The sequence below is a fragment of the Hyla sarda genome, chromosome 12 (genome assembly GCF_029499605.1).
Source record: "Hyla sarda isolate aHylSar1 chromosome 12, aHylSar1.hap1, whole genome shotgun sequence".
Lineage (NCBI taxonomy): Eukaryota > Metazoa > Chordata > Amphibia > Anura > Hylidae > Hyla > Hyla sarda.
In genome coordinates this window covers 69,147,593-69,175,349 of record NC_079200.1, presented here as the reverse complement: position 1 = coordinate 69,175,349, position 27,757 = coordinate 69,147,593, and the positions used below count along the sequence as shown (strand labels likewise).

The following is a 27,757-nucleotide window of genomic DNA, read 5'->3' as shown; positions in this document are numbered from 1 at the left end:
ATCGGAGTGATGCCCGTGTCATGCGCGGCTGATCCCGGCTGCTGATCGCAGCCAGGGACCCGCCGGCAATGGCCGACGCCCGCGATCTTGCGGGCGTCCGCCATTAACCCCTCAGGTGCCGGGATCAATACAGATCCCGGCATCTGCGGCAGTGCGCGATTTCAATGAATGACCGGATCGCCCGCAGCGCTGCTGCGGGGATCCGATCATTCAGAACGCCGCACGGAGGTCCCCTCACCTTCCTCCTTCCGACTCCCGGCGTCTCCTGCTCTGGTCTGAGATCGAGCAGACCAGAGCAGAAGATCGCCGATAAAACTGATCTGTTCTATGTCCTATACATAGAACAGATCAGTATTAGCAATCATGGTATTGCTATGAATAGTCCCCTATGGGGACTATTCAAGTGTAAAAAAAAATGTAAAAGTAAAAGTAAAAAAAAGTGAAAAATCCCCTCCCCCAAAAGAAAACTAAAACGTCCGTTTTTTCCTATTTTACCCCCAAAAAGCGTAAAAAATTTATTTTATAGACATATTTGGTATCGTTGCGTGCGTAAATGTCCGAACTATTAAAATAAAATGTTAATGATCCCGTACGGTGAACGGCGTGAATGGAAAAAAAAAAAAGTCCAAAATTGCTACTTTTTTAATACATTTTATAAAAAAAAATTATAAAAAATGTATTAAAAGTTTTTTATATGTAAATGTGGTATCAAAAAAAAGTAAAGATCATGGCGCAAAAAATTAGCCCTCATACCGCCGCTTACACGGAAAAATAAAAAGTTAGAGGTCATCAAAATAAAGGGATTATAAATGTGCTAATTTGGTTAAAAAGTTTGTGATTTTTTTTAAGCACAACAATAATAGAAAAGTATATAATAATGGGTATCATTTTAATCGTATTGACCCTCAGAATAAAGAACATATGTCATTTTTACCATAAATTGTACGGCGTGAAAACGAAACCTTCCAAAATTAGCAAAAATGCATTTTTCTTTTTAATTTCCCCACAAAAATAGTGTTTTTTGGTTGCGCCATACATTTTATGATATAATGAGTTATGTCATTACAAAGGACAACTGGTCGCGCAAAAAACAAGCCCTCATACTAGTCTGTGGATGAAAATATAAAAGAGTTATGATTTTTAGAAGGCGAGGAGGAAAAAATGAAAACGTAAAAATTTAATTGTCTGAGTCCTTAAGGCCAAAATGGGCTGAGTCCTTAAGGGGTTAATGATCCCAGCCTTATGTGTAAAAAAAAGTCCTTATGTGTAAAAGTGATTAACCCCTTCCCGACCCGATTAACACCTTCCCGACCCAAGAATAACCTTTCCCGACCCATGACATACTTGTATGTCATGGGTCCAGTGAGGAGAATATGGCGCAGGCCCGCGAGTCGGGTCCGCGTCATGACCGGCAGATGCCCACTGCTATCAGCAGCTAACATCTGCCGGTAATGACGGACATCATTCCGATGTCCGTCATTGAAATGGTTAAATGTCGTGATCAATTGCAATGACGCCATTTAAACACTACATGCCGGTCATCCCTGGTCTTACCTGATCCTCGGCGTCTTCCCCGGCTCTGTAACTGCTGAAGGCTGTGATTGCTGAAGGCTGTGATTGCTGAAGCTGTGATTGCAGCCCTCAGCAATCAAGCCCAGATAACATAGATCAATATAACCGTGGCCTAAAACCGTGGTATACTACTTTGTCGATGGAAAAATATATTTTTCCACCATTAAGTTCAGAGCTTCCAAGTCATTACTTTACATTTATTTATTTTTTACTCAGATTTTCCTGTTAAAATGAGGGTGCGTGTTATACGCCAGTGCGTGTTATACACCGATAAATACAGTATTTTAGCTTGAAGCATGGATCTTGGGAAAGTGCCATTGTCCAATGCGTCTGTCAGTACTCTAAGAAGACAGGGGATAAGATTTTCCTTATATCTCCGCTATACTTCATATGGAAATCCGTCTGTTCCAGCAGAAGAGTTCCCTCTAATTGATTCTAGAACACCATTTAGCTCACTTAACCTCTTAAGGACGCAGGGCGTATGGATGCGCCCTGCATTCCGAGTCCTTAAGGACGCAGGGCGTATCCATATGCCCGTGGGAATTCCGGTCCCCACCGCTAGCCGGTTGGGGACCGGAGCCGGATGCCTGCTGAAATCGTTCAGCAGGCATCCCGGCATATCGCCCAGGGGGGTCATTATGTCCCCCCATGTCGGTGATCGCAGCACATCGCTCATCAATTCAGATGAGCGATGCGCTGCGATTCCGTTCCCCGCCGCTCGCCGGGCAGGGATCGGAGCGGATGTCTGCTGATTTCTATCAGCAGACATCCCGGCAGTGTGCCGGAGGAGGTCCGGAAGACCTCCTATACCGGCGATCGCTGCAGGACGCCGGTAACTACTAACCGGCGTTCTGCAGCGGTTCCGGGTCATCAGGGTCACCTGTGACCCGGATATAGATGGTGACTGGTGGTGTAGTATACACCACCAATCACCATCCATGCTGTACTGGGGGCTGGCATTGTGGCCACCCCCCTCAGTACAGTTGTGATTGGGTGGCCAAAGTGGCCACACCAATCACAATATAATGGGAGGGGATCTGGTGGGCTAGGAGCATGTTGCTCCATTCTGCCCGCCATTTCAGAGAGATCTGGTGTGCAGGACGGAGCCCCGTGCTGCCCACCATCCCCTCAGTAAAAAAAAAGTGCCCCTTGCCCCCTTTCTGTGGCCCCTTGGCACAGAAATCCCCAGGGATAGCTTTAGATTTAGGTAGGGACAGGCTAGGGTTAAAAAAAAAGTTTTTATTATTATTTTTTTTCAGCGTACCTCAGTGGGTGTCCGTGGGTCCGTAGCACCTTTAGCTGCGTGACCCCGGCCCTGCTGGGTCGCTGCGGTCTGCCGCCAGCCTTTTTTTTGGCGCAGATCTTTTTTTTTTTTTTTTTTCCTAAGCGTGTGTGCGGACCCTCTTAGTTATAAAAGAACAGTCCACCACCGTTTGGTAAAGCCCACCCGCCGTTGATCAGTCCCGTAGTACTGATCAGCGTTTTTTTTTTGTGGTGCCGGCGCTTTTTTTCGCGTTTTCTAGCCTTTTTTGCACCCATAGGCGGTCCGTGCCACCAGTAGCAGGCGTGTACTGTGTGGCCGGACCTTACCTGTGTGTGTGCGGCGTGCCTCACCGCTGTCAGTGATTTATCACTGATCAGCGTTTTTTTTGTGGTAAAGGCACTTTTTTCGGTTAACGCGTATTTTTTTTTTGCACCCATAGGAGGTCCGTACCACCAGTAGCAGGCGTGTACTGTGTGGACGGACCGTACCTGTGTGTGCAGCCTGTCCCACCGCTGTCAGTAATTTATCACTGATCAGCTGTTTTTTTTATTTAATTTTTCGGGTTTTTTGTGTGGGGGTCTGTGTACAAGCCACCAGCCACTGTTCTGGGCTGAGTGGCCAGACCCCCCCCACTGACTTCTGCGCCCCCTGCCGCCACAAGCGCTAATCAGTGCGCACACCACTGATTAGATAAACGCTTTTTTTTGGCGTAGGGCTTTTTTGCACTAGAAGTCCCTTTTTTGTTTTTTAAAAAAGTCCCCTTTTTATTTTTTTTCTGTTAGGGTGGGTTAGTTTAGTTAGGTTAGGTTAGGTTGGGTTAGGGCGGGTTAGGGAGGTAATATCGCACCACACGCAGCACACACACCAATAAAGTTTTCCCCACACACACACACACATACCCGTATCCCCATTAGAGTAGGGAAATGGCCCGCAGAGCGTTTTCGGCGGAGGAGGCATATGCCATAATTGCCTCCGACACCGAGAGCTGCTCAGAGGACGATGAAGACCCCACCTTCCTTATTTCATCGTCCTCCTTATCATCTAGTTCAGATGATGAGCCACCAAGGCGGCGAACTCGCCGCCGTGCGGCGCCGCAAACCTCCTCTGCCCTTGACCCTGTGCCCCATGCTAGTATGAGTCCCCCTGGCGCTCATACTAGTGAAGCCCCCCAGCCAAGGTCACTGGTACCTCGTACCGGAGAACTTGACTGGGCTGAGCCAGCGGACCACGAGCCCGTGATTCCTGAGTTTGTTGGCGACTCAGGAATCAAGATTAACATCGCCGGGTTCACTGAAAGGGACTTTTTCGGTCATTTTTTCAGTGACGACTTTGTTAATCTAATGGTTACACAGACGAATCTGTATGCCCAACAGTTCGTCGCCGCTAACCCGGGCTCACTTTTAGCTAGACCCGGCGGCTGGACTCCAGTCGATGCAGCCGAAATGAGGACCTTTTGGGGCCTCGTGCTGCATATGGGTCTACTTAAAAAACCCAGTGTCAGGCAATATTGGAGTGGGGACATCCTGTACCAGACCCCGCTCTACAATATGGCCATGACACGTCCCCGGTTCGAGGCCATTCGGAGATGTTTGCATTATGCTGATAATGCGGCATGTCCCCCCCGAACTGATCCCGCGTATGACCGCCTGTATAAAATCAGGCCGGTCATCAATCACTTCGGGGCCAGATTTTGGGAGGCCTATGTCCCTGGAAGGGAGGTCGCTATTGATGAGTCTCTCATCAGCTTTAAGGGGAGACTCAGCTTCCGGCAATACATCCCGACCAAGCGAGCGCGGTATGGCGTGAAGATGTATAAACTTTGCGAGAGTACCTTCGGGTACACTTGCAAGTTTATGGTGTATGAGGGACGAGATTCCCGCATTGAACCCCCAGATTGTTCCCCCAAGCTGGGTGTTAGCGGGAAAATCGTTTGGGGCCTTTTGCACCCATTGCTAGATAAAGGTTACTACCTTTACGTGGATAACTTTTATACTAGTATCCCTCTCTTCACATCCCTCGCCGCCAGATCCACGGTCGCTTGTGGGACAGTCCGGAAGAATCAAAGAGGCCTTCCTTCCTATCCCCTGCAGACTCCTATCCCCCGGGGTGAGTCCCGTGCCTTTTCCCATGAGAACCTGTTGTTGATCCGGTATAAGGACAAGAGGGATGTCCTTATGCTCACCACAATTCATGGGAATGGCAGCACCCCTGTCCCTGTGCGAGGTACCGTGGGACCGGTCCTCAAGCCCGATTGTATTCTGGACTACAATCGGTATATGGGGGGGAGTTGATCTTTCTGATCAAGTCCTCAAGCCATATAATGCCATGCGGAAAACACGCGTATGGTACAAAAAAGTTGCGGTCTACATGGTACAGGTTGCCATGTACAACGCTTTTGTACTGTACAAGTACGCTGGCAACACAGGGACATACCTGGAGTTCCAAGAGGAAGTTCTAAAGGCCCTCATCTTTGGTGACCGCCAAAGAGCGGGTCAGAGCACCTCTGGAACTTCAGGTCCCCGGATCGTCCCCATGCCAACACTTTCCAGGTGTGATCCCCCACACTGGAAAGAAGGGACGATCTCAGAAGAAATGCAGAGTGTGTCGCAAGAGGGGGATTCGGAAGGACACCACCACTCAATGCGACACTTGCCCCGATCATCCGGGCCTCTGCATAGGCTGCTTCAGGGAGTATCACACTTCCATGGAGTACTAAATTTTCCATCCTTTGCCCTAATTTTCATTCCCCAAAATTCGACTCCAATGTACCAGTCCAGAGTACATTGTCTTCCAAATTTTATACCAACCCCCCCCCCCCCCCCCAAAAAAATGACAAAAAACACCTTTTTCCCTAATACCCCCAATATCTTTTTTATTTCTTCCCCCTAAAAAATGGGTCATGGGACACAGAGTCAACAGCATTGGAGGTTTGCAGTTGCCTCAAATGCGCAACGCTCTCTCTCCCCACCTGAGCAGGTTGCGCATTTGAGGTAACAGAATAGGGACGGCCCCACACATCCCCTTCCCAGAATGATGATTCAGAGTATAGGGTTTGGGGCGGGCATCCTTTTCACTTTTGGCTATACTCTGGGTCAACATTCTGGGAAAATAATTGGCATATCAGTTCTAAAATTGCAATTTTCTTCCCCCCATAGTACTCTTCATCCATTCCTGGAAAATAAATGAAGGGAACACCCGTCTGTTCCAAATCTCCACTTCACCCTATACACCTTCCCTAGGGGGTGTACTGTTTGTAGTATTCTCACATGTGGGTGTTCCTTTCTTGTATTTTCCTCTGAATGTATGTAACTTTTAGGTCCGTAACAAACATCCGCCTCAAATGTGAAGAGTTCTCGCTGAGCTCTGTCGTATTTCCAGGCGACAATTCGGAGTCACATGTTAGTTGTTCCCAGAAAAATGAAGCAGATTATAGGTTGAAAATTGCAATTTTCAAAAGCTACCCTTCAGCCATTCCTGGAAAATAAATTTAGGAAACACCCATTCCCCAGGGTGGGTACTTTCTGTAATGGTGTCACATGTGGGTGTTTCATTTTTGTATTTTCCTCGGAATGTATGTAACCGTCAGCTACTGATATGCCAAAGGTCACAAATACAAAGTGACCTCTATGATTTCTGAGCCTTGTTGTGCGCCCGTCCAGCACGTTACCCCATATGTGAATGTATTTTTATAGTCAGGGGGAAAAGCCCTCCAAAATTTGTAACCCAATTCCTCATATTACCCCTTGTGAAAATGTAAAAAATTTGGTAACCCAAGCATTTTACTATAAAAAAAATCAAATTTTTCAATTTATGGCCCACTTTTCAAAAAAACCTGTGAGGTGTTATTTCCCGCTGTACCCCTTGTTATGTTCATTGAGGGGTGTAGTTTCTAAAATGGTGTCACATGTGTTTTTTTTTTATGTTGGGTGCTTTATAAATGCACAAGACCCCCGACTTCAATTTCTACAAAATTTTCACTCCTTCCATTCTGAGCATTGTAGTGCGTCCACGGAGCAATTTACATCCACATATGGGGTATTTTTTTTTCTCAGACAAAATTGTTCTTCAAATTTTGGGGGCCTTTTGCCCTATTACCCAATGTGAAAATGAAACATTTGGGGTAACGCTATCAATATAGTGCAAAAAAAATCAAATTTTTCACTTTTATGGCCCACTGTTCAAAAAACCTGTGAGGTGTAAGTACTCACTGTAACACTGTTACATTCCTCGAGGGGTCTAGTTTCCAAAATGGTATGCCATGTGTTTTTTTTTTGCTGTCCTGGCACCATAGGGGCTTCCTAAATGCTTTTCACCCCCATATGGGGTGTTTTCTGAATCGGGAGAAATTGGGCTTCAAATTTTGGGGGGGTATTTTCTGCTTTAACCCTTTGTAAAAATGTAAAATTTTTGAGAAACCAAGCATTTTAGGTAAAAAATATAAAACATTTTTACATATGCAAAAGTCGTGAAACCCCTGTGGGGTATTAAGGTTCACTTTACCCCTTGTTACATTCCCCAAGGGGTCTAGTTTCCAAAATGGTATGCCATGTGTTTTTTTTTTTGCTGTCCTGGCACCACAGGGGCTTCCTTAATGCGGCATGCCCCCAGAGCAAAATTTGCTTCCAAAAAGCCAAATGTGACTGTTACGCCGAGCGCTCCGGGTCCCCGTTCCTCCCCGGAGCGCTCGCCTCATCCTCGTTGCTGCAGCGCCCCGGTCAGATCCACTGACCGGGTGCGCTGCGGTCCCGCCTCCAGCCGGGATGCGATTCGCGATGCGGGTGGCGCCCGCTCGCGATGCGCACCCCGGTCCCCGTACCTGACTCGCTCTCCGTCGGTCCTGTCCCGGCGCGCGCGGCCCCGCTCCCTAGGGCGCGCGCGCGCCGGGTCTCTGCGATTTAAAGGGCCAGTGCACCTATGATGGTGCCTGGCCCAATCTTCCAATTAGCTTAATTAGTTTCCACCTGTGCACTTCCCTATATCACCTCACTTCCCCTGCACTCCCTTGCCGGATCTTGTTGCACTTGTGCCTAGTGAAAGCGTTCCCTTGTTTGTTCCTAGCCCGTGTTCCTGACCTCCTGCCGTTGCCCCTGACTACGATCCTTGCCGCCTGCCCCCGACCTTCTGCTACGTCCGACCTTGCTTCTGCCTACTCCCTTGTACCTCGCCTATCTTCAGCAGTCAGAGAGGTGAGCCGTTGCTAGTGGATACGACCTGGTCACTACCGCCGCAGCAAGACCATCCCGCTTTGCGGCGGGCTCTGGTGAAAACCTGTAGTGGCTTAGAACCGGTCCACTAGCGCGGTCCTCGCCATCCCTCTCTGGCACAGAGGATCCACTACCTGCCAGCCGGCATCGTGACAGTAGATCCGGCCATGGATCCCGCTGAAGTTCCTCTGCCAGTTGTCACCGATCCTCCCTACACTGGTCGCCCAGCAAGCCCTAAAGATCGCCCAACGAAATCAACAGCTGGCATACTTGACCTCCGTGACACTGCATCTTCAGTCACAGATACAGCAAATTCAGTCACAGCTACAGCTGCAACAACCATCTCCTCCGCCGGCTCCTGCAACTCCTCCGCAGCAACCGGCCGCTCCTAACCCCTGCTTGTCCCTGCCGGACAAATTTGATGGGGTCCGCAATGATCCTGCCACAGCCACAGTCCAGTCCTACTTCGCTGAGGTCCGTGATTTCTTCGAGGAGCCTGCCCGAGCCTCTTCTGCCAAGACTGCCCTGCTGAACCTGGTCCAGGGTGTTTCTTCCGTTGGCGAGTACGCCATTCAGTTCCGTGCTCTTGCTTCCGAGTTGTCCTGGAATAGTGAGATTCTCTGCGCGACCTTTAAAAAAGGCCTATCCAGCAACATTAAAGATGTTCTGGCCGCACGAGAAACTCCTGCTAACCTGCATGAACTCATTCATCTTGCCACTCGCATTGACATGCGTTCTTCCGGATGGCGTCTGGAGCTCCGCCTGGATATGGACTTTGTTCGCACGAGGCGTTTTTTCTCCCCGGCTCCTCTCTCCTCTGGTCCTCTGCAATCCGTTCCTGTGCTTCCCGCCGCGGAGGCTATGCAAGTTGACCGGTCTCGCTTGACACCTCAAGAGAGGACACGACGCCGCATGGAGAATCTTTGCCTGTACTATGCCGGTACCGAACACTTCCTGAAGGATTGTCCTATCCGTCCTCCCCGCCTGGAAAGACGTACGCTGACTCCGCACAAAGGTGACACAGTTCTTGATGTCAACTCTGCTTCTCCACGCCTTACTGTGCCTGTGCGGATATCTGCCTTCTCCTTCTCTACTATGGTCTTCTTGGATTCCGGATCTGCAGGAAAATTTTTTTTGGCCTCTCTTATCAACAGGTTCTACGTCCCTGTGACCAGTCTCGCCAGACCCCTCTACATCTATTGTATTAACAATGAAAGATTGGACTGTCTCATGCGTTTCCGCACAGAACCCCTCCTAATGTGCATCGGACCTCATCACGGAAAAATTGACTTTTTTTTCCTCAGGTTCTTTGGCCCCAAGAAGAGGGGGAGACCCAAGGGGGGGGGGTACTGTTACGCCGAGCGCTCCGGGTCCCCGTTCCTCCCCGGAGCGCTCGCCTCATCCTCGTTGCTGCAGCGCCCCGGTCAGATCCACTGACCGGGTGTGCTGCGGTCCCGCCTCCAGCCGGGATGCGATTCGCGATGCGGGTGGCGCCCGCTCGCGATGCGCACCCCGGTCCCCGTACCTGACTCGCTCTCCGTCGGTCCTGTCCCGGCGCGCGCGGCCCCGCTCCCTAGGGCGCGCGCGCGCCGGGTCTCTGCGATTTAAAGGGCCAGTGCACCTATGATGGTGCCTGGCCCAATCTTCCAATTAGCTTAATTAGTTTCCACCTGTGCACTTCCCTATATCACCTCACTTCCCCTGCACTCCCTTGCCGGATCTTGTTGCACTTGTGCCTAGTGAAAGCGTTCCCTTGTTTGTTCCTAGCCCGTGTTCCTGACCTCCTGCCGTTGCCCCTGACTACGATCCTTGCCGCCTGCCCCCGACCTTCTGCTACGTCCGACCTTGCTTCTGCCTACTCCCTTGTACCTCGCCTATCTTCAGCAGTCAGAGAGGTGAGCCGTTGCTAGTGGATACGACCTGGTCACTACCGCCGCAGCAAGACCATCCCGCTTTGCGGCGGGCTCTGGTGAAAACCTGTAGTGGCTTAGAACCGGTCCACTAGCGCGGTCCTCGCCATCCCTCTCTGGCACAGAGGATCCACTACCTGCCAGCCGGCATCGTGACAGTGACTCCTTCTCTTCTGAGACCTGTAGTGTGCCAGCAGAGCACTTTTCACCCCCATATGGGGTGTTTTCTGAATCGGGAGAAATTGGGCTTCAAATTTTGGGGGGTATTTTCTGCTTTAACTCTTTGTAAAAATGTAAAATTTTTGAGAAACCAAGCATTTTAGGTAAAAAAAATATACATTTTTTTTTACATATGCAAAAGTCGTGAAACCACTGTGGGGTATTAAGGTTCACTTTACCCCTTGTTACATTCCCAAAGGGGTCTAGTTTCCAAAATGGTATGCCATGTGGTTTTTTTTTTGCTGTCCTGGCACCACAGGGGCTTCCTAAATGCGGCATGCCCCCAGAGCAAAATTTGCTTCCAAAAAGCCAAATGTGACTCCTTCTCTTCTGAGACCTGTAGTGCGCCAGCAGAGCACTTTTCACCCCCATATGGGGTGTTTTCTGAATCGGGAGAAATTGGGCTTCAAATTTTGGGGGGTATTTTCTGCTTTAACCCTTTGTAAAAATGTAAATTTTTTGAGAAACCAAGCATTTTAGATAAAAAAAAATATATATTTTTTTACATATGCAAAAGTCGTGAAACCCCTGTGGGGTATTAAGGTTCACTTTACGCCTTGTTACGTTCCCCAAGGGGTCTAGTTTCCAAAATGATATGCTATGTGTTTTTTTTTTGCTGTCCTGGCACCATAGGGGCTTCCTAAATGCGGCATGCCCCCAGAGCAAAATTTGCTTGCAAAAAGCCAAATGTGACTCCTTCTCTTCTGAGACCTGTAGTGCGCCAGTAGAGCACTTTTCACCCCCATATGGGGTGTTTTCTGAATCGGGAGAAATTGGGCTTTAAATTTTGGGGGGTATTTTCTGCTTTAACCCTTTGTAAAAATGTAAAATTTTTGAGAAACCAAGCATTTTAGGTAAAAAATATATATATTTTTTTACGTATGCAAAAGTCGTGAAACCCTAAGGTTCACTTTACCCCTTGTTACATTCCCCAAGGGGTCTAGTTTCCAAAATGGTATGCCATGTGTTTTTTTTTGCTGTTTTGACACCCTAGGGGCTTCCTAAAGGTGACATGCCCCCCCAAAACCATTTCAGAAAAACGTACTCTCCAAAATCCCCTTGTCGCTCCTTCCCTTCTGAGCCCTCTACTGCGCCCGCCGAACAATTAACATAGACATATGAGGTATGTGCTTACTCGAAAGAAATTGGGCTACAAATATAAGTATACATTTTCTCCTTTTACCCCTTGCAAAAATTCAGAAATTGGGTCTACAAGAACATGTGAGTGTAAAAAATGAAGATTTTGAATTTTCTCCTTCACTTTGCTGCTATTCCTGTGAAACACCTAAAGGGTTAAAACACTTACTGAATGTCATTTTGAATACTTTGGGGGTGCAGTTTTTATAATAGGGTCATTTATGGGGTATTTCTAATATGAAGACCCTTCAAATCCACTTCAAACCTGAACTGGTCCCTGAAAAATATCGAATTTGAAAATTTTGTGAAAAATTTGAAAATTGCTGCTGAACTTTGAAGCCCTCTGGTGTCTTCCAAAAGTAAAAACACGTCAATTTTATGATGCAAACATAAAGTAGACATATTGTATATGTGATCCAAAAAAATATATATTTTGAATATCCATTTTCCTTACAAGCAGAGAGCTTCAAAGTTAGAAAAATGCAAAATTTTCATTTTTTTCATCAAATTTTGGGATTTTTCACCAAGAAAGGATGCAAGTTACCACTAAATTTTACCACTATGTTAAAGTAGAATATGTCACGAAAAAACAATCTCGGAATCAGATTGATAACTAAAAGCATTCCAGAGTTATTAATGTTTAAAGTGACAGTGGTCAGAATTGCAAAAAAGGGCTCAGTCCTTAAGGTGAAAAAGGGCTCAGTCCTTAAGGGGTTAAAGTTAGTGGGGCATCAAATTCTGTTCTATCCCCTTCCAATATTGAGGGCTCATTTTTTGCGCCGTGATCTGAAGTTTTTATCGGTACCATTTTTGTTTTGATCACACTTTTTGATCACTTTTTAAAGGTATAAAAAGTGACCAAAAATACGCTTTTTTGGACTTTGAATTTTTTTTTACGTGTACACCATTGACCATGCGGTTTAATTAACAATATATTTTTATAGTTCGGACATTTACGCACGCGGTGATACCACATATGTTTATTTTTATTTAGGCTGGGTTCACACCACGTTTTGTTAAATACGGTTCCCGTATACGGCTGGGAGGAGGGGGCGGGGCTTAATCGCAGCGCCCGCACTCAGCCGTATTCGGGAACCGTATTTAATGTATGTCTATGAGCCGACCGGATTGAACCACAGCCTCCGGTCGGCTTCGTTTTCGGCCGTATGCGGTTTCCCGAACGCAGGCAAAAACGTGGTCGACCGCGGTTCACTCCCGTCGGCTCATAGACATGCATTAAATACGGTTCCCGAATACGGCTGAGTGCGGGTGCCGCGATTAAGCCCCGCCCCCCTCCTCCCAGCTGTATACGGGAACCGTATTTAACAAAACGTGGTGTGAACCCAGCTTTAGACTGTTTTATTTTTTTTATTTTTTTTATGGGAAAAGGGGGTGATTCAAACTTTTATTAGGGAAGGGGTTGAATGATCTTTATTAACACTTTTTTTAAACTTTTTTTTTGCAATGTTATAGCTCCCATAGGGGCCTATAACATTACATACACTGATCTTTTACACAGATCACAGGCATGTATTAACATGCCTGTGATCAGTGTTATCGTCGCTTCACTGCTCCTGCCTGGATCTCAGGCACGGAGCAGTCATTCGCCGATCGGACACCGAGGAGGCAGGTAGGGTCCCTCCCGGTGTCCTGTAAGCTGTTTGGGACGCCGCGATTTCACCATGGCGTTACCGAACAGCCCGACTGAGCAGCCAGGATAGTCTCACTTTCGCTTCTGATGCGGCAGTCAGCTTTGATCGCCGTGTCTGAAGGGTTAATACAGGGCATCTCCGCGATCGGTGATGTCCTGTATTAGCCGTGGGTCCCGGCCATTGATGGCCGCTGGGACCACCGCGATATGATGCGGGGTCACCGCGTGACCCCGTGGCTTATCGCGGGAGCCAGCGCAGGACGTAAATATACGTCTTTTGTCATTAAGGAGTTAAGATATTTTTAAAAGTCTCCCATTTAGTGTCAGTATTCTTATTTTAGGACATTATCCCATTTTATATTGTTAAGGGCTTCTCTGAGTTGGTCAAACTTTGCCTTCCTAAAGTTCATTGTTTTTGTGGCCCCTCAAGAGATTCCCTTATTGCAAAACAAGTTATAATGTATTATATTATGATCACGATTTCCTAGGTGTCCTTCTACTTGCACATTAGTTACTCTGTCAGGTCTGTTGGTTAATATTACGTCTAGCAGGGTGCCCCCTCTGGTCGGGCCCTGCACCATTTGGGACAGATAATTGCCTTTAGCTATAGTCAGAAACCTGTTTCCTTTATGAGATTCACAGGTCTCAGTCTCCCAGTTTATATTAGGATAGTTAAAGTCCCCCATTATTATCACCTCATCCTGATTTGCTGCCTTGTTATTTGCCTCAGTAATTGATCTTCTGCCTCTTCCATTATGTTTGGTGGCTTATAGCAAACCCCTATCATTTTTTTTTTTAATCTCCATATATTTCTACCCATAGTGACTCCACATTATCGTTTCCCTCCCGTATATCCTCCCACAGTGCGGCCTTCAGACTGGACTTTACATAAAGACAAACTCCTCCCCCTTTCCGTTTTGTCCGATCCTTCCTGAATAGACTATAACTCTGTATGTTGACCGCCCAGTCACAGCAACGTCCAACCAAGTCTCTGTTATACCAACTATGTCATAATTTTCCTCAGACATCAACCACTCCAGTTCCTCTGTTTTATTGGTCATCTAGATTTTCCTTTGTCCACAGTGCGCAACATTATCAAGAAGTTTGCAACCCATGGCACTGTAGCTAATCTCCCTCGGCGTGGACGGAAGAGAAAAATCGATTAAAGGTGTCAACGCAGGATAGTCCGGATGGTGGATAAGCAGCCCCAAACAAGTTCCAAAGATATTCAAGCTGTCCTGCAGGCTCAGAGAGCACAAACTATCCGTCGGCATTTTAAATTAAATTAAATGCTATGGCAGGAGACCCAGGAGGACCCCACTGCTGACACAGAGACATAAAAAAGCAAGACTACATTTTGCCAAAATGAACTTGAGTAAGCCAAAATTCTTCTGGGAAAACATCTTGTGGACAGATGAGACCAAGATAGAGCTATTTGGTAAAGCACATCATTCTACTGTTTACCGAAAATGGAATGAGGCCTACAAAGAAAAGAACACAATACCTACAGTGAAATATGGTGGAGGTTCAATTATGTTTTGGGGTTGTTTTGCTGCCTCTGGCACTGGGTGCCTTGAATGTGTGCAAGGCATCATGAAATCTGAGGCTTACCAATGGATTTTGGGTCGCAATGTACAGCCCAGTGTCAGAAAGCTGGGTTTGCGTCCAAGATCTTGGGTGTTCCAGCAGGACAATGAACCCAAACATACGTCAATAAGCACCCAGAAATGGATGGCAACAAAGTACTGGAGAGTTCTGAAGTGGCAGCAATGAGTCCAGATCTAAATCCCATTGAACACCTGTGGAGAGATCCAAAAATTGCTGTTGGGAAAAGGCGCCTTCCAAAAAGAGAGACCTGGAGCAGTTTGCAAAAGAAGCTTATTGATGGTTATAGGAAGCGACTGATTTCAGTAATTTTTTCCAAAGGGTGTACAACCAAATATTAAGTTAAGGGTGCCAATAATTTTGTCCAGACCGCTTTTGGAGTTTGGTGTGACATTATGTCCAATTTGCTCTTTTTCCTCCCTCTTTTGGTTTACTTCCAATACACATAAAGGGAACAAACATGTGTATAGCAAAACATGTGTTACTGCAATCCTTTTCTGTGAGAAATACTTCATTTTCTTGAAAAATGTCAGGGGGGCCAACATTTACGGCCATGACTGTAAGTCCTAAACAACAAAAAAGAGGTGGTCTCAACTGGCAGGCAGGAGGTGCTCAACCCCAAATGCGGTTGTGCATATATGTTGGGGGAGCAGATCCTGCCCTTGTGGTCTGTTGCTAAGGGTGATCCACAGCATAAAAATGCATACAATAGGGGATGCCCGCAACAGACCAGAAGTGCCACAATGGCATCCTACACCAGATAAACAGTGTGGATGTGTAACAATTAGAATAATACAATACAGGAATTTAGGTGCACTACTGTGGTCCACAGTAGTGCACCTAAATTCCTGTATTGTATTACCTTTCTAAGTCCCCTCTCTCTATCTACACTATCTTCCCCCTCTATGTTGTAGGTTCCCTCCCCCCTAGTCCTCCACCCTTCTAGCCATCTTCTCCCCAAGCACAGCTGCACCTTCCCCATTGAGGTGCAGCCCGTCCCTATGGTAGAGCCGGTATCTGACAAAGAAGTCGGCCCAGTTCTCCATGAAGTAGTTGCAGAGTTATGCCAGTTTTCTCATCTATTGCAGTGCTGTGTCCAATGGAGGTGGGAAGCCGGCTCGCTGAGCTCTGCTGCCTCCTCAATATTCAAAGCAAAGCTGTCCAGTCCGCTTAAAGTAGCACATAAGTCCTGAACTGAGTCATAGGTGAATTGACCACTAAAATGAATGGCATCTACAGCCCCCATACGTCAGCCTCCCATCCCGCAGGATGCAGATGGATACATCTGACAGAAGCCCTAACCCAGTTTGGACCCGGCCTTAGAGAGGGGGCATGTTGGCTAAGGTTCAATTATTCAAGGAAATTTGATCATGGTTGCTATTTACTCTCTTAATTCCCACAGAAGTAGTAAGGCTAGGTTTCCACTTGTTTTCTTTTTGGCAAAAGCACCAATAAAAACACCCATTCTGCCGCATGAAAAATGCCCATTCTGCGGCCAGATGTTAGCTGCAAGTCAATAGGAAACTGCAAAATGCCATATCCCCTTGGCGTTTTTCAGTTTGGCGTTTTTTTTTTTTAATCCTTTTGGCGTTTTTCAGCTATTTTTGGCTCCTGCATAGTTTTTCAAAAATGAACTCTTGTTGAGACTTTGGCATTTTTTAAGGAAACTCTTGGCGTTTTCCTCCCATAGAAGTCTATGGGAGTGAAAAAAACGCCAAGAAAAACGCCATGTGGGTTTTAACTTTGGCGTTTTTGCTGGCGTTTTTTATTCTTTTTTTGACTATAGGGATCCAAAAAAGTGATGGAGATACCTTTTTGTAATAAAATTTCATAGGGTACCATTAAAAAAAATTATAAAAAACATGCAGTAGTGAAGGAAAAAATTGTATTTAACAAAATGTATCTTTTTTATAACTAAATTTTTATTAATTTTTAAACAGGGATTAATTTATGTGGGCGGGCAGGGCACTAAAAATGTAGCCGACAATAATAAAAATGTAGTGTGTGTGTGTTTTTTACATTTTTTTTTACATTTTTTAGGTAGTATTACTACTCCCATAATGGAACACACTTCCGTTATGGGAGTAGTAGTACCTATACTAATTGACAGATTGCCCGGGTTCTGTTGCGATCCTCCTGTATAATGTATAGATGCAGCGGCCGCTCTTCTATGGTCCCCTGCACTGACATATATATATACACATATTCATATTTCCCGCAGAGAGCTGTGATTGGCCAGATGGTTCCAGCCAATCACAGCTCCCTGCGGGAAATATGAATATGTGTATATATACGGCAGTGCAGGGGACCATAGAAGACCGGCCAGTGCATCTATACATTATACAGGAGGATCACAGCGGGTGTCAGAAGGTACACTTGCTGCAATCTGTCTATTAATGCAGGTACTACAGCTCCCAGCATGGAACAGAGTGTGCCACAAGTTTTTTTCCTACGTTTTGGCAGCTTTTCTGGCGTTTCTGCCTTTGGCAAAGTTTCCACTTGTTTTTTTTTTTTTGGCAGTTTTTAGATTTCTGCCACTGCAGTTTTTGACCCAAAGTCAGAAGTGGATCCATAAGGGAGGAGAAGTATAAGTCCTTCCTTTATATATCCTATTCCTTTTGAATACACTTCTGGCTTTGGCTCAAAAACTGCAGTGGCAGAAATCTAAAAACTGCCAAAAAAAAAAAAAACAAGTGGAAACTTTGCCAAAGGCAGAAACGCCAGAAAAGCTGCCAAAACGTAGGAAAAAACTTGTGGCAGTTTTTCTGGCGTTTTTGCTGGCATTTTTTTAAGTGTAAAAAAAACTAAAACAAGTGGAGACCTAGCCTAAGGCTAAGTTTCCACTTTTTTTTTCCTCTGGCAGTTTTTGGAATACTGCCACTGCAGTTTTTGAGCCAAAGCCAGAAGTGTATTTAGGGTATGTTCACACTGCGGAATTCCGCAAATGAAATTCTGCACAGTGAACATTAGCATCTGTGTGAATGGGTTCACACATTGGAATTTCAGCGGCGGATAATTCCGCTGCTGAAATTGTTCCACGCAAAGAAAGAAAATGTTCATTCTTTGTGCGGAAGTCCACGAGCCCTGCATAGCCGTCAATGGTGATGGCGCAGTGCCGCGCGGTCCAACCGCCGACTGCCAGGCTGAATCTGCGCTCGCTAAATTCCGCGAGCGGAGATTCAGCTACAAATCCCTAGTGTGAACATACCCTAATAAGGAATAGGAAATATAAAGGAAGGACTTACACTTCTCCGCCCTTATGGATCCACTTCTGACTTTGGCTCAAAAACTGCATTAGCAGAAATCTAAAAACTGCCAGTGGTTTCTTTTGGAGGCGGAGCCATGCCGGCGCACGGCCCCGCCTCCAAGACTCACTACACACATAGGGCTAATGCGGGAAAGCCCTGTGTGTATAGTGAGCAAGGAACATGCAGCGTATTTCCTGCTGCTGACATAAATTTTGCGCAGCGTGAAATACACTGCATATACGCCAGGTGGGAACGCACCCATTTTTTTTACACACCGCTATTTCATTTTAAACAACTAATTGCACAGTTAAATCTGCTGGGTATTGTTGTTCATCTGAGGTTGTATTAACCTAATTTTAAGTGCTTCTAAAGGCAAGAAGAACAGTTTTTTTTTAATTATATTATGAATCATAAACCATAGAACCCAATAATCGTGCACTTTTTCTCATAAGTGAATTTAGTGTATTATTACACCTCATGAAGTGATACACAACTGTGTGAAGTAATACTGCTCCGTGGTGATAACCATATGCACACACAATGCGATAGTAGTACTCGCGGCTTCTCCCACAGGGACCCGCCCTCGATACACTGCCCCCAGTGGCGTCTCCAGTTAGCTCAGCTCCGCAGTATGACACAGGAGGGGGGCGTTATTCTGCAGTACGCATGGCCACGCCCACCAGCCCCTACAATGCGGTAGTGTCCTCCGGAATCTGGCTGTAAACCGTCACATAGAGCCCGGCACGTTTCGCCAATGGAGAGAGAGACGCCCATCCACCTAGCAGTCACAATACGTCTCCATGTCCTTCAGCGCTGTGTTCGAGCACCGCCATGTTCCTGCAGACGGACGGCGTTATATTATGCAGAGATTCTTCAGGAAAATGGCTCCTGTGGCCAGGACCGGAAAATGACGTTTGGAGCGTTGCGTTCGCTTTTCTCCGCCCTTGTCACGTGACGCCTAGGTGTGGTTTTGCTTCGCCTCCGGACAAAGCGTCACTTAGCAACTTCCCGACGTATAAATTATTCATGAGGTAACGTCACTCCGCACGGCACGTTTTTCTACAGGCGTGTGACATCAGTACGGGTGAGGCCGGTTTGAACGACACAGAAAAAGGTAACGGCAGCGGCGGGAGAGCGCGGGGTGTGAACGGGGCGGCGGGCGGAGGTATGTTCCCTGTCGGATCACCCAGTGATCTGAGCAGTCACATCCTTCTCATGTTCTTCCTGCGATCATGGCTGAGGTCTCCGGCGCCTCACGACTCTCTCCCTGTAATGTCTCAGGAGATGCGACACCACCACACATTGCCCCCGTACATCGCCCTTCATATGCCCCTAATACCCCAGATACGTCACCCTTCATATGCCCCTAATATACCCCCCATTCGTCACCCTTCATATGCCCCTAATATACCCCCCATTCGTCACCCTTCATATGCCCCTAATACCCCAGATACGTCACCCTTCATATGCCCCTAATACCCCAGATACGTCACCCTTCATATGCCCCGAATACCCCAGATACGTCACCCTTCATATGCCCCGAATACCCCAGATACGTCACCCTTCATATGCCCCGAATACCCCAGATACGTCACCCTTCATATGCCCCGAATACCCCAGATACGTCACCCTTCATATGCCCCGAATACCCCAGATACGTCACCCTTCATATGCCCCGAATACCCCAGATACGTCACCCTTCATATGCCCCGAATACCCCAGATACGTCACCCTTCATATGCCCCTAATACCCCAGATACGTCACCCTTCATATGCCCCTAATACCCCAGATACGTCACCCTTCATATGCCCCTAATACCCCAGATACGTCACCCTTCATATGCCCCTAATACCCCAGATACGTCACCCTTCATATGCCCCTAATACCCCAGATACGTCACCCTTCATATGCCCCTAATACCCCAGATACGTCACCCTTCATATGCCCCTAATACCCCAGATACGTCACCCTTCATATGCCCCTAATATACCCCCCATTTGTCACCCTTCATATGCCCCTAATACCCCAGATACGTCACCCTTCATATGCCCCTAATATACCCCCCCATACACCACCCTTCATATGCCCCTAATATACCCCCACGATACGTCACCCTTCATATGCCCCTAATACCCCACCATACATCACCCTTCATATGTCCCTAATACCCCCATACATCGCCCCTAATATACCTACCCCCATACATCACACTTCATATGCCCCTAATATACCTACCCCCCCCATACATCACCCTTCATATGCCCCTAATATACCTACCCCCCCATACATCACCCTTCATATGCCCCTAATATACCTACCCCCCCATACATCACCCTTCATATGCCCCTAATATACCTACCCCCCATACATCACCCTTCATATGCCCCTAATATACCTACCCCCCCATATGTCACTCTTCATATGCCCCTAATATACCTACCCCCCATGTCACCCTTCATATACCCCTAATACCCCCCTCCCCATATGTCACCCTTCATATACCCTTTTATTTATTTATTTATATGGCGCCTACAGATTCCGCAGCGCTTACAATTATGGGGTACAAAGACAAGTATCAGACATATTACACAATAACTATTCAAACGAGGTGTGGGGATATGTTGAGGCCAATTAGAGAATGTCCTCCCCATACGTTACCCTTCATACACCCCTAATACCCCTCCTCCCCATACGTTACCCTTCATATACCCCTAATACCCCTCCTCCCCATATGTCACCCTTCATATACCCCTAATACCCCCTCCCTATACGTCACCCTCCATACCCCCCTCCCCATACCTTACCCTTCATATACCCCTCCTCCCCATACCTTACCCTTCATATACCCCTAATACCACCTCCCTATACGTCACCCTCCATACCCCCCTCCCCATACGTTACCCTTCATATACCCCTAATACCACCTCCCTATATGTAACCCTCCATACCCCCCTCCCCATACCTCACCCTTCATATACCCCTAATACCCCTCCTCCCCATACGTCACCCTTCATATGCCCCTAATACCCCTCCTCCCCATACGTCACCCTTCATATACCCCTAATACCCCTCCTCCCCATACGTCACCCTTCATATACCCCTAATACCCCCTCCCTATACGTCACCCTCCATACCCCCCTCCCCATACCTTACCCTTCATATACCTCTCCTCCTCATACGTCACCCTTCATATGCCCCTAATACCCCTCCTCCCCATAGGTCACCCTTCATATGCCCCTAATGCCCATCACCCTCCTCATCATGCCTCTTATACCCCTCCCATACATAACCCTTATATGCCTCTATCACCCCTTTCCCTCCCCTGCATCACCCATTATATGCCCCTATTATCCCTTCCACTGTCACCCATTATATGGCCCTATTACCTCTCCACTGCGTCACCCATTATATGCCCCCATTACTCCCTCCTCTACGTCACCCATTATGTTCCTGTCACCCATGATATTCTTCTATAACCCCGCACCATATATTACCCATTATGCCTGTTACCCCTTAACATCTTCCCGATCACCCACTATATGCCTCTCCTGTCATCACTTTACCCTCCTAATTTATCACCCATTAAATGCCCCTATAGCCTATTCTGAACCCTTCCCCCTACACCAACTCTTATATGCCCATATTACCAGCTCACAACCTTGTATATGCTCCATTATGTGACCCCACACATACCACATGTCTTAGCCCTGCGGCGCCCCCCAATGGAGGTCCTTCTTTGTTGATTTTATCCCTTTACACTGAATCTGGGTACATGTTGCACATGCAGCAGTTCCCTATTATCCTGTTATTAGGTTTTCCTACACTGGAGCCGGACAGCATTGGGCCCCATCATGAATCAGCACACAGAGGGGCCTCACTGCTGTTTGTGGAGGCCTGTGTCCTGCCTGCAGAGCTGCCAGCAAACATCCTGTGCCCATTTATCTGCTGATGGCTTCACTCCCTGTTTGCTGACCACACAGAATGTCTTTGCCACATGATCACTAGATTTTAGGGAATCTGTCAGCTGGACATGAACTAAGCTGCTGACAGTATTATAAATCTGCAATAATAGCAGATGTACCTGTAACAGTCCTCATTGGGGGAGATGTGCAGAGTTGCCGTAGCAACCAATCAGATCTCTTCTTTCATTTCTGAAAAATGAGTTATCTGGTTGCTATGGGAAAGTTTTCCTCTGGACAGGTTTTGATAAAGCTTCCCCATTGTGTATCAAATTCTTGTTTTGTCTTGCGTGAAGTGTCAGAGAGGCGTTACCAAGACTCTCAAGTGCCCTGGGCTGGAATGTTCTCTCTACCTGCTTGATAGACAGAACCTTTCACCTGCCCCAGGCTTGTGTGTTATGGCCTTTGGGTGGTGAATTTGCCTCCTATGAACACAAGCATCACTTTGCTTCGGCATCCAGGATTTGATATACATGGGCACCACTCTGTGATGAGTGAGGTCTTACATTCCTCTTGGCAGAGTTGTCCGGCCCGGTTGTACATTTATATCATGGAGTCATTTGGTGGATCCCTAGTGTCGCTGCTGGCGTTGGTGGATCCCTAGTGTCGCTGCTGGCGTTGGTGGATCCCTAGTGTCGCTGCTGGCGTTGGTGGATCCCTAGTGTCGCTGCTGGCGTTGGTGGATCCCTAGTGTCGCTGCTGGCGTTGGTGGATCCCTAGTGTCGCTGCTGGCGTTGGTGGATCCCTAGTGTCGCTGCTGGCGTTGGTGGATCCCTAGTGTCGCTGCTGGCGTTGGTGGATCCCTAGTGTCGCTGCTGGCGTTGGTGGATCCCTAGTGTCGCTGCTGGCGTTGGTGGATCCCTAGTGTCGCTGCTGGCGTTGGTGGATCCCTAGTGTCGCTGCTGGCGTTGGTGGATCCCTAGTGTCGCTGCTGGCGTTGGTGGATCCCTAGTGTCGCTGCTGGCGTTGGTGGATCCCTAGTGTCGCTGCTGGCGTTGGTGGATCCCTAGTGTCGCTCCTTTCTCAGTGAAGACTCAGTCCCCCAACTGCTGGGACTCTCCACAACTAGATCATTCTCCTTGAGGATAGGGGATAAATTGTTTTCATTGAGGGAAAAAAAAACCTGCTGTCTGTTATGGTCTTTATAAACTGGTCTAAGAGGAGGAACAATGAGCAGAGGAAATCTGGTTGGCGTTCCCCTTTAGTCAGGCAGTTTATTGTAAGGGATGTAGGGATCTGTAATCCTACAGTTTGTGCAGGAGTGCTGACATGGTATATTTTGCCTCCCCAATCTTTGTTGTTTTCTCTTCCTCCAGAACAATGGCAGTAAATGTTTATTCCACGTCAGTAACCAGTGACAATCTAAGTCGCCATGACATGCTTGCCTGGATTAATGAGTCCCTACAGCTCAACCTAACCAAGATAGAGCATCTGTGTTCAGGTAAGGACCTACCTTTGCTCACTGATGTCTATGGGGAGTACTGAAGCTTTGGAAAGGTGCCCACGTATAGCATTGTGTGTCGGCTTGTCAGGCCATGGAGGGGGCTGGTATGGATCGAGAGACTTACCATGTCTTGTCATTTAAAGGGGAACTCCACTAGGCAGCGTTCGCAACATTTAGTTCTGAACGCTGTGTGCGCGCTGCGGGGGTCGGCCACTTCGTGGCCGGCCCCCGCAGCGTGCACACAGCATTCGGAACTAAATGTTGCGAACGCTGCCCAGTGGAGTTCCCCTTTAATATTTGCATAGGCAATGTGAGATAATGATCAGCTCCCTACTGTTATGGTCACTTTGGCTTTAGCTCTGCATTAGAACTCCCCACGGCTGTAGTGAAATGAGCTTAGATCACCATAGGCTTCTCCGGTGATTTTAGGCTTGCTTCAGTAAAACTGCAGAAGGTCTAGGTGTTGCAGCAGCGACACGGGCTAAGACGTGGCTGTGGCAACCCTGTAACAAGATATCAATTACCCATAATACACTGCTCAAAAAAAATAAAGGGAACACTAAGATAACACATGCTAGATCTGAATGAATGAACTAATCGTATGAAATACTTTCGTCTTTACATAGTTGAATGTGCTGACAACAAAATCACACAAAAATTATCAATGGAAATCAAATTTATCAACCCATGGAGGTCTGGATATGGAGTCACACTCAAAATCACAGTGAAAAAACACTACAGGCTGATCCAACTTTATGTAATGTCCTTAAAACAAGTCAATATGATGCTCAGTAGTGTGTGTGGCCTCCACGTGCCCGTATGACCTCCCTACAACACCTGGGCATGCTCCTGATGAGATGGCGGATGGTCTCCTGAGGGATGTCCTCCCAGACCTGGACTAAAGCATCCGCCAACTCTTGGATATAACGTGGTGCAACGTGACGTTGGTGGATGTAGCGAGACATGATGTCCCAGATGTGCTCAATCGGATTCAGGTCTGGGGAACGGGCGAGCCAGTCCATAGCATCAATGCCTTCTTGCAGGAACTGCTGACACACTCCAGCCACATGAGGTCTAGCATTGTCTTGAATTAGGAGGAACCCAGGGCCAACCGCACCAGCATATGGTCTCACAAGGGGTCTGAGGATCTCATCTCGGTACCTAATGGCAGTCAGGCTACCTCTGGCAAGCACATGGAGGGCTGTGCAGCTCCCCAAAGAAATGCCATCCCACACAATTACTGACCCACCACCAAATAGGTCATGCTGGAGGATATTGCAGGCAGCAGAAAGTTCTCCACGGTGTCTCCAGACTCACGTCTGTCACATGTGCTCAGTGTGAACCTGCTTTCATCTGTGAAGAGCACAGTGTGCCAGTGACGAATTTGCCAATCTTGGTTTTCTTTGGCAAATGCCAAACGTCCTGCAATGTGTTGTGCTGTAAGCACAACCCCCACCTGTGGACGTTGGGCCCTCATGGAGTCAGTTCTGACACATGTACATTTGTGGCCTGCTGGAGGTCATTTTGCAGGGCTCTGGCAGTGCTCCTCCTTGCACAAAGGCGGAAGTAGGGGTCCTGCTGCTGGGTTGTTGCCCTTCTACGGCCTCCATGTCTCCTGATGTACTGGCCTGTCTCCTGGTAACGCCTCCATGCTCTGGACACTACGCTGACAGACACAGCAAACCTTCTTGCCACAGCTCCCATTGATGGGCCATCCTGGATGAGCTGCACTACCTGAGCCACTTCTGTGGGTTGTAGACTCCATCTCATTCTACCACTAGAGTGAAAGCACCGCCAGCATTCAAAAGTGACCAAAACATCAGCCAAGAAGCATAGGAACTGAGAAGTGGTCTGTTGTCACCACCTGCAGAACTACTCCTTTATTGGGGGTGTCTTGCTAATTGCCTATAATTTCCACCTGTTGTCTGTTCCATTTGCACAACAGCATGTGAAATTGTCAATCAGTGTTGCTTCCTGAGTGGACAGTGTGATTTCACAGAAATGTCATTGACTTGGAGTTACATTGTGGTGGTTTTTGAGTGTTCCCCTTATTTTTTCAAGTGGATTTTCCGTTCACAAATGCTGCTTCACAAACTCCGAAGTGTGAATTTGTGAACGGAAACCCATTCACTACACTATACATTTTAGCAAAAGGAATTTCTGCCTGCAATTTCAAAGCAGAATTGCAGGCGGAAATTCCCTAGTGTGAACCTAGCCTTACTCTGCACGTTTCAGTTAGGACTGTGTCATGATCGACTTTGCCTTTCTACGTTTTTGGGTGGGATTCTGCAGATCTGGGCATGGCACTTGCCGGGAGCTTGTAAACCAGCATGTCCATAGAAATGTGTGGCTGGTGCCTAGTTCATACTGATAACTAGGCCACAGGAAAGTTAGTCTGCCTTTGGTTAAAGGGGTACTCCACTGGAAAACTTTATTATTTATTTATTATTTTTTTTATTTTTTTTTTTTCTAATCAACTGGTGCCAGAAAGTTAAACAGATCTGTATATTACTTCTATTAAAAAAATCCTAATCCTTCCAGTACTTATCAGCTGCTGTTATGATCCACAGGAAGTTTATTTTCTTTTTAAATTTTCCTTTCTGCCCGACCATTGTTCCCTGCTGACACCTCTGTCAATTTTAAACTGTCCAGAGCAGTATAGGATTGCTATGGGGATTTGCTCCTACTCAGGACAGTTCCTAAAATTAACAGAGGTGACAGCAGAGAGCACTGTGGTCAGACAGAGAGGGAATTTTAAAAAGAAAAAAAACTTCTTGTGGATTATACAGCAGATAAGTACTTGAAGGATTGAGATTTTTTTTTAATAGAAGTCATTTACAAATCTGTAACTTTCTGGCACCAGTTGATTTAAAAAATAAAATAAAATTCCAGTGGCGTACCCCTTTAAGTGCAGCTTGGTTGCAGCCTCCTGTTTTGGCCTCTGTGCTGTTGCTCAGTAACCGCAGTCAGTGTCTACCCTCAGGGACCCTTATGTGTGTGAATGAGTTAACTGCTTTGTTGCTATAGTGCTGGCTTGTCTTTAAGACTCAGCGTCTAATATCCTTGTTGTGCAACCGTTCCCAGAAATAGGTGATACATTTGTATGAGTGTTTAGGATAGAATCATCTCATCTTGCAGGGTTTTTGGTTTACTGTGCATTACAGTAGGATTTATTGCTGCTTCTATGGCACTTGAGGAAGTATCAGGTTCCCTATTGCAAACACACACCCACCCTAAAACACCCACTAGTGCATGCCAGTATAGGTAGAGAACTTGTCTGGTAACCCATCATGGAGGAGGCTGCACAGCTCATCCCTATGTGAGTGACCATGTCTGATCTGCAGGCGAACCTACAAATGCAATTCTGTCACCTGTACGGGGGCTGCAACTTGGGGCACTGTACAGCAAACGGCACTAAATATCTGGACAACTTTAGAATAACTAGCCCTCGCCCTCTTTGGAAAAACAACCTTGTAGAGAAGCTTTCACATCAAAAGCTGCCTTTATTCTACGTCAGCGGTCTTTAAACTGTGGCCCTCCAGATGTTGCAAAACTACAACTCCCAGCATGCCCGGACAGCCGTTGGCTGTCCGGGCATGCTGGGAATTGTAGTTTTGCAACATCTGGAGGGCCACAGTTTAAAGACCACTGTTCTACGGGATCTCCTGGGTCTTGTGCTCCATACTGTGCGGCTGCGGCCCTGTGTGTTATACAGGAGCTGGACAATCCCTAACTTGTAGCCCTATGGGTTACCTCATGAATGTCCCTGCAACAAGAAAATGAGCTACCTCAGACCTCATTGCCTGTTCATGCTAGTCTTGGTGGTCAAAGGACTGCTTTATATCCTGAATAGAGATGTGTGGCTGTAAATGGAGGCTTTTTTTTTTTTTTTTTTTTTTGCTTCTTGCTGCCTATGACAGCCAGTCTTGTAACCTGGACCTCAGCTGTTTACAAGCAATGCCTTATTCTGGAAAAATAAAGGAAGATGTGTGAAGACTTGGTATATTTGAGCCTTAGCCATTTGGCTACCAGGTAAAAACAAGGTGCCCGCTGTCTTATAGGTTCTGGGAGACATGTTTAATAATTGAGGTGAATAGCCCTGCAGTCTAGTTGTCTCTCCATCTAGGATTGTGGCTTTAAAGGAGAACTCCAGAATATAAAAATTGTCGGCAGTACTGCCGGCAGTAAAAAAAAATAAAGTTGTACATACCTTCCTCCTCTCCCCCTTGTGCTATTCACTAATCTACTTCTGCAGCCGGGACACAGACAAGCTCAGCACTGCTCCCTAGCAGTGAGCAGTGGTGAGTTTGTCTTTGTTCTGGCTGCAGTCTGAGATTTAGGACTCCTGCATGAGTCTGAAATCTATATAAAAAAAAAAAAAAAAAAAAAAAAAAAAAAACACTGGTAGGGAGACCCATAGTGGTAATTTTTTCAAAGTGAAAAATTGTATAGAAAGAAGTAGATTTTTAAATATCATGCTATTAGAAAGTTATTCTGCATACATTAATCTATAACATATCGGCCGGTGAGCAGTATGATTCGC

General features: G+C 46.9%; 1 protein-coding gene across 6 annotated transcripts in view; it reads left to right on the top strand.

Moving 5' to 3' along the window:
- Positions 1–27,757, top strand: part of MAPRE1 (microtubule associated protein RP/EB family member 1) — a 71,709-nt gene that overhangs the window by 20,234 nt on the left and 23,718 nt on the right. For 2 of the 6 annotated variants that reach the window (XM_056547522.1, XM_056547521.1), the window contains exon 2: positions 23,087–23,211. In XM_056547522.1, the coding sequence (XP_056403497.1) occupies positions 23,091–23,211 (121 nt within the window). In that variant the 5' untranslated portion in view covers positions 23,087–23,090. The other 4 variants (XM_056547518.1, XM_056547520.1, XM_056547519.1 and 1 more) reach the window with 4 other exon arrangements.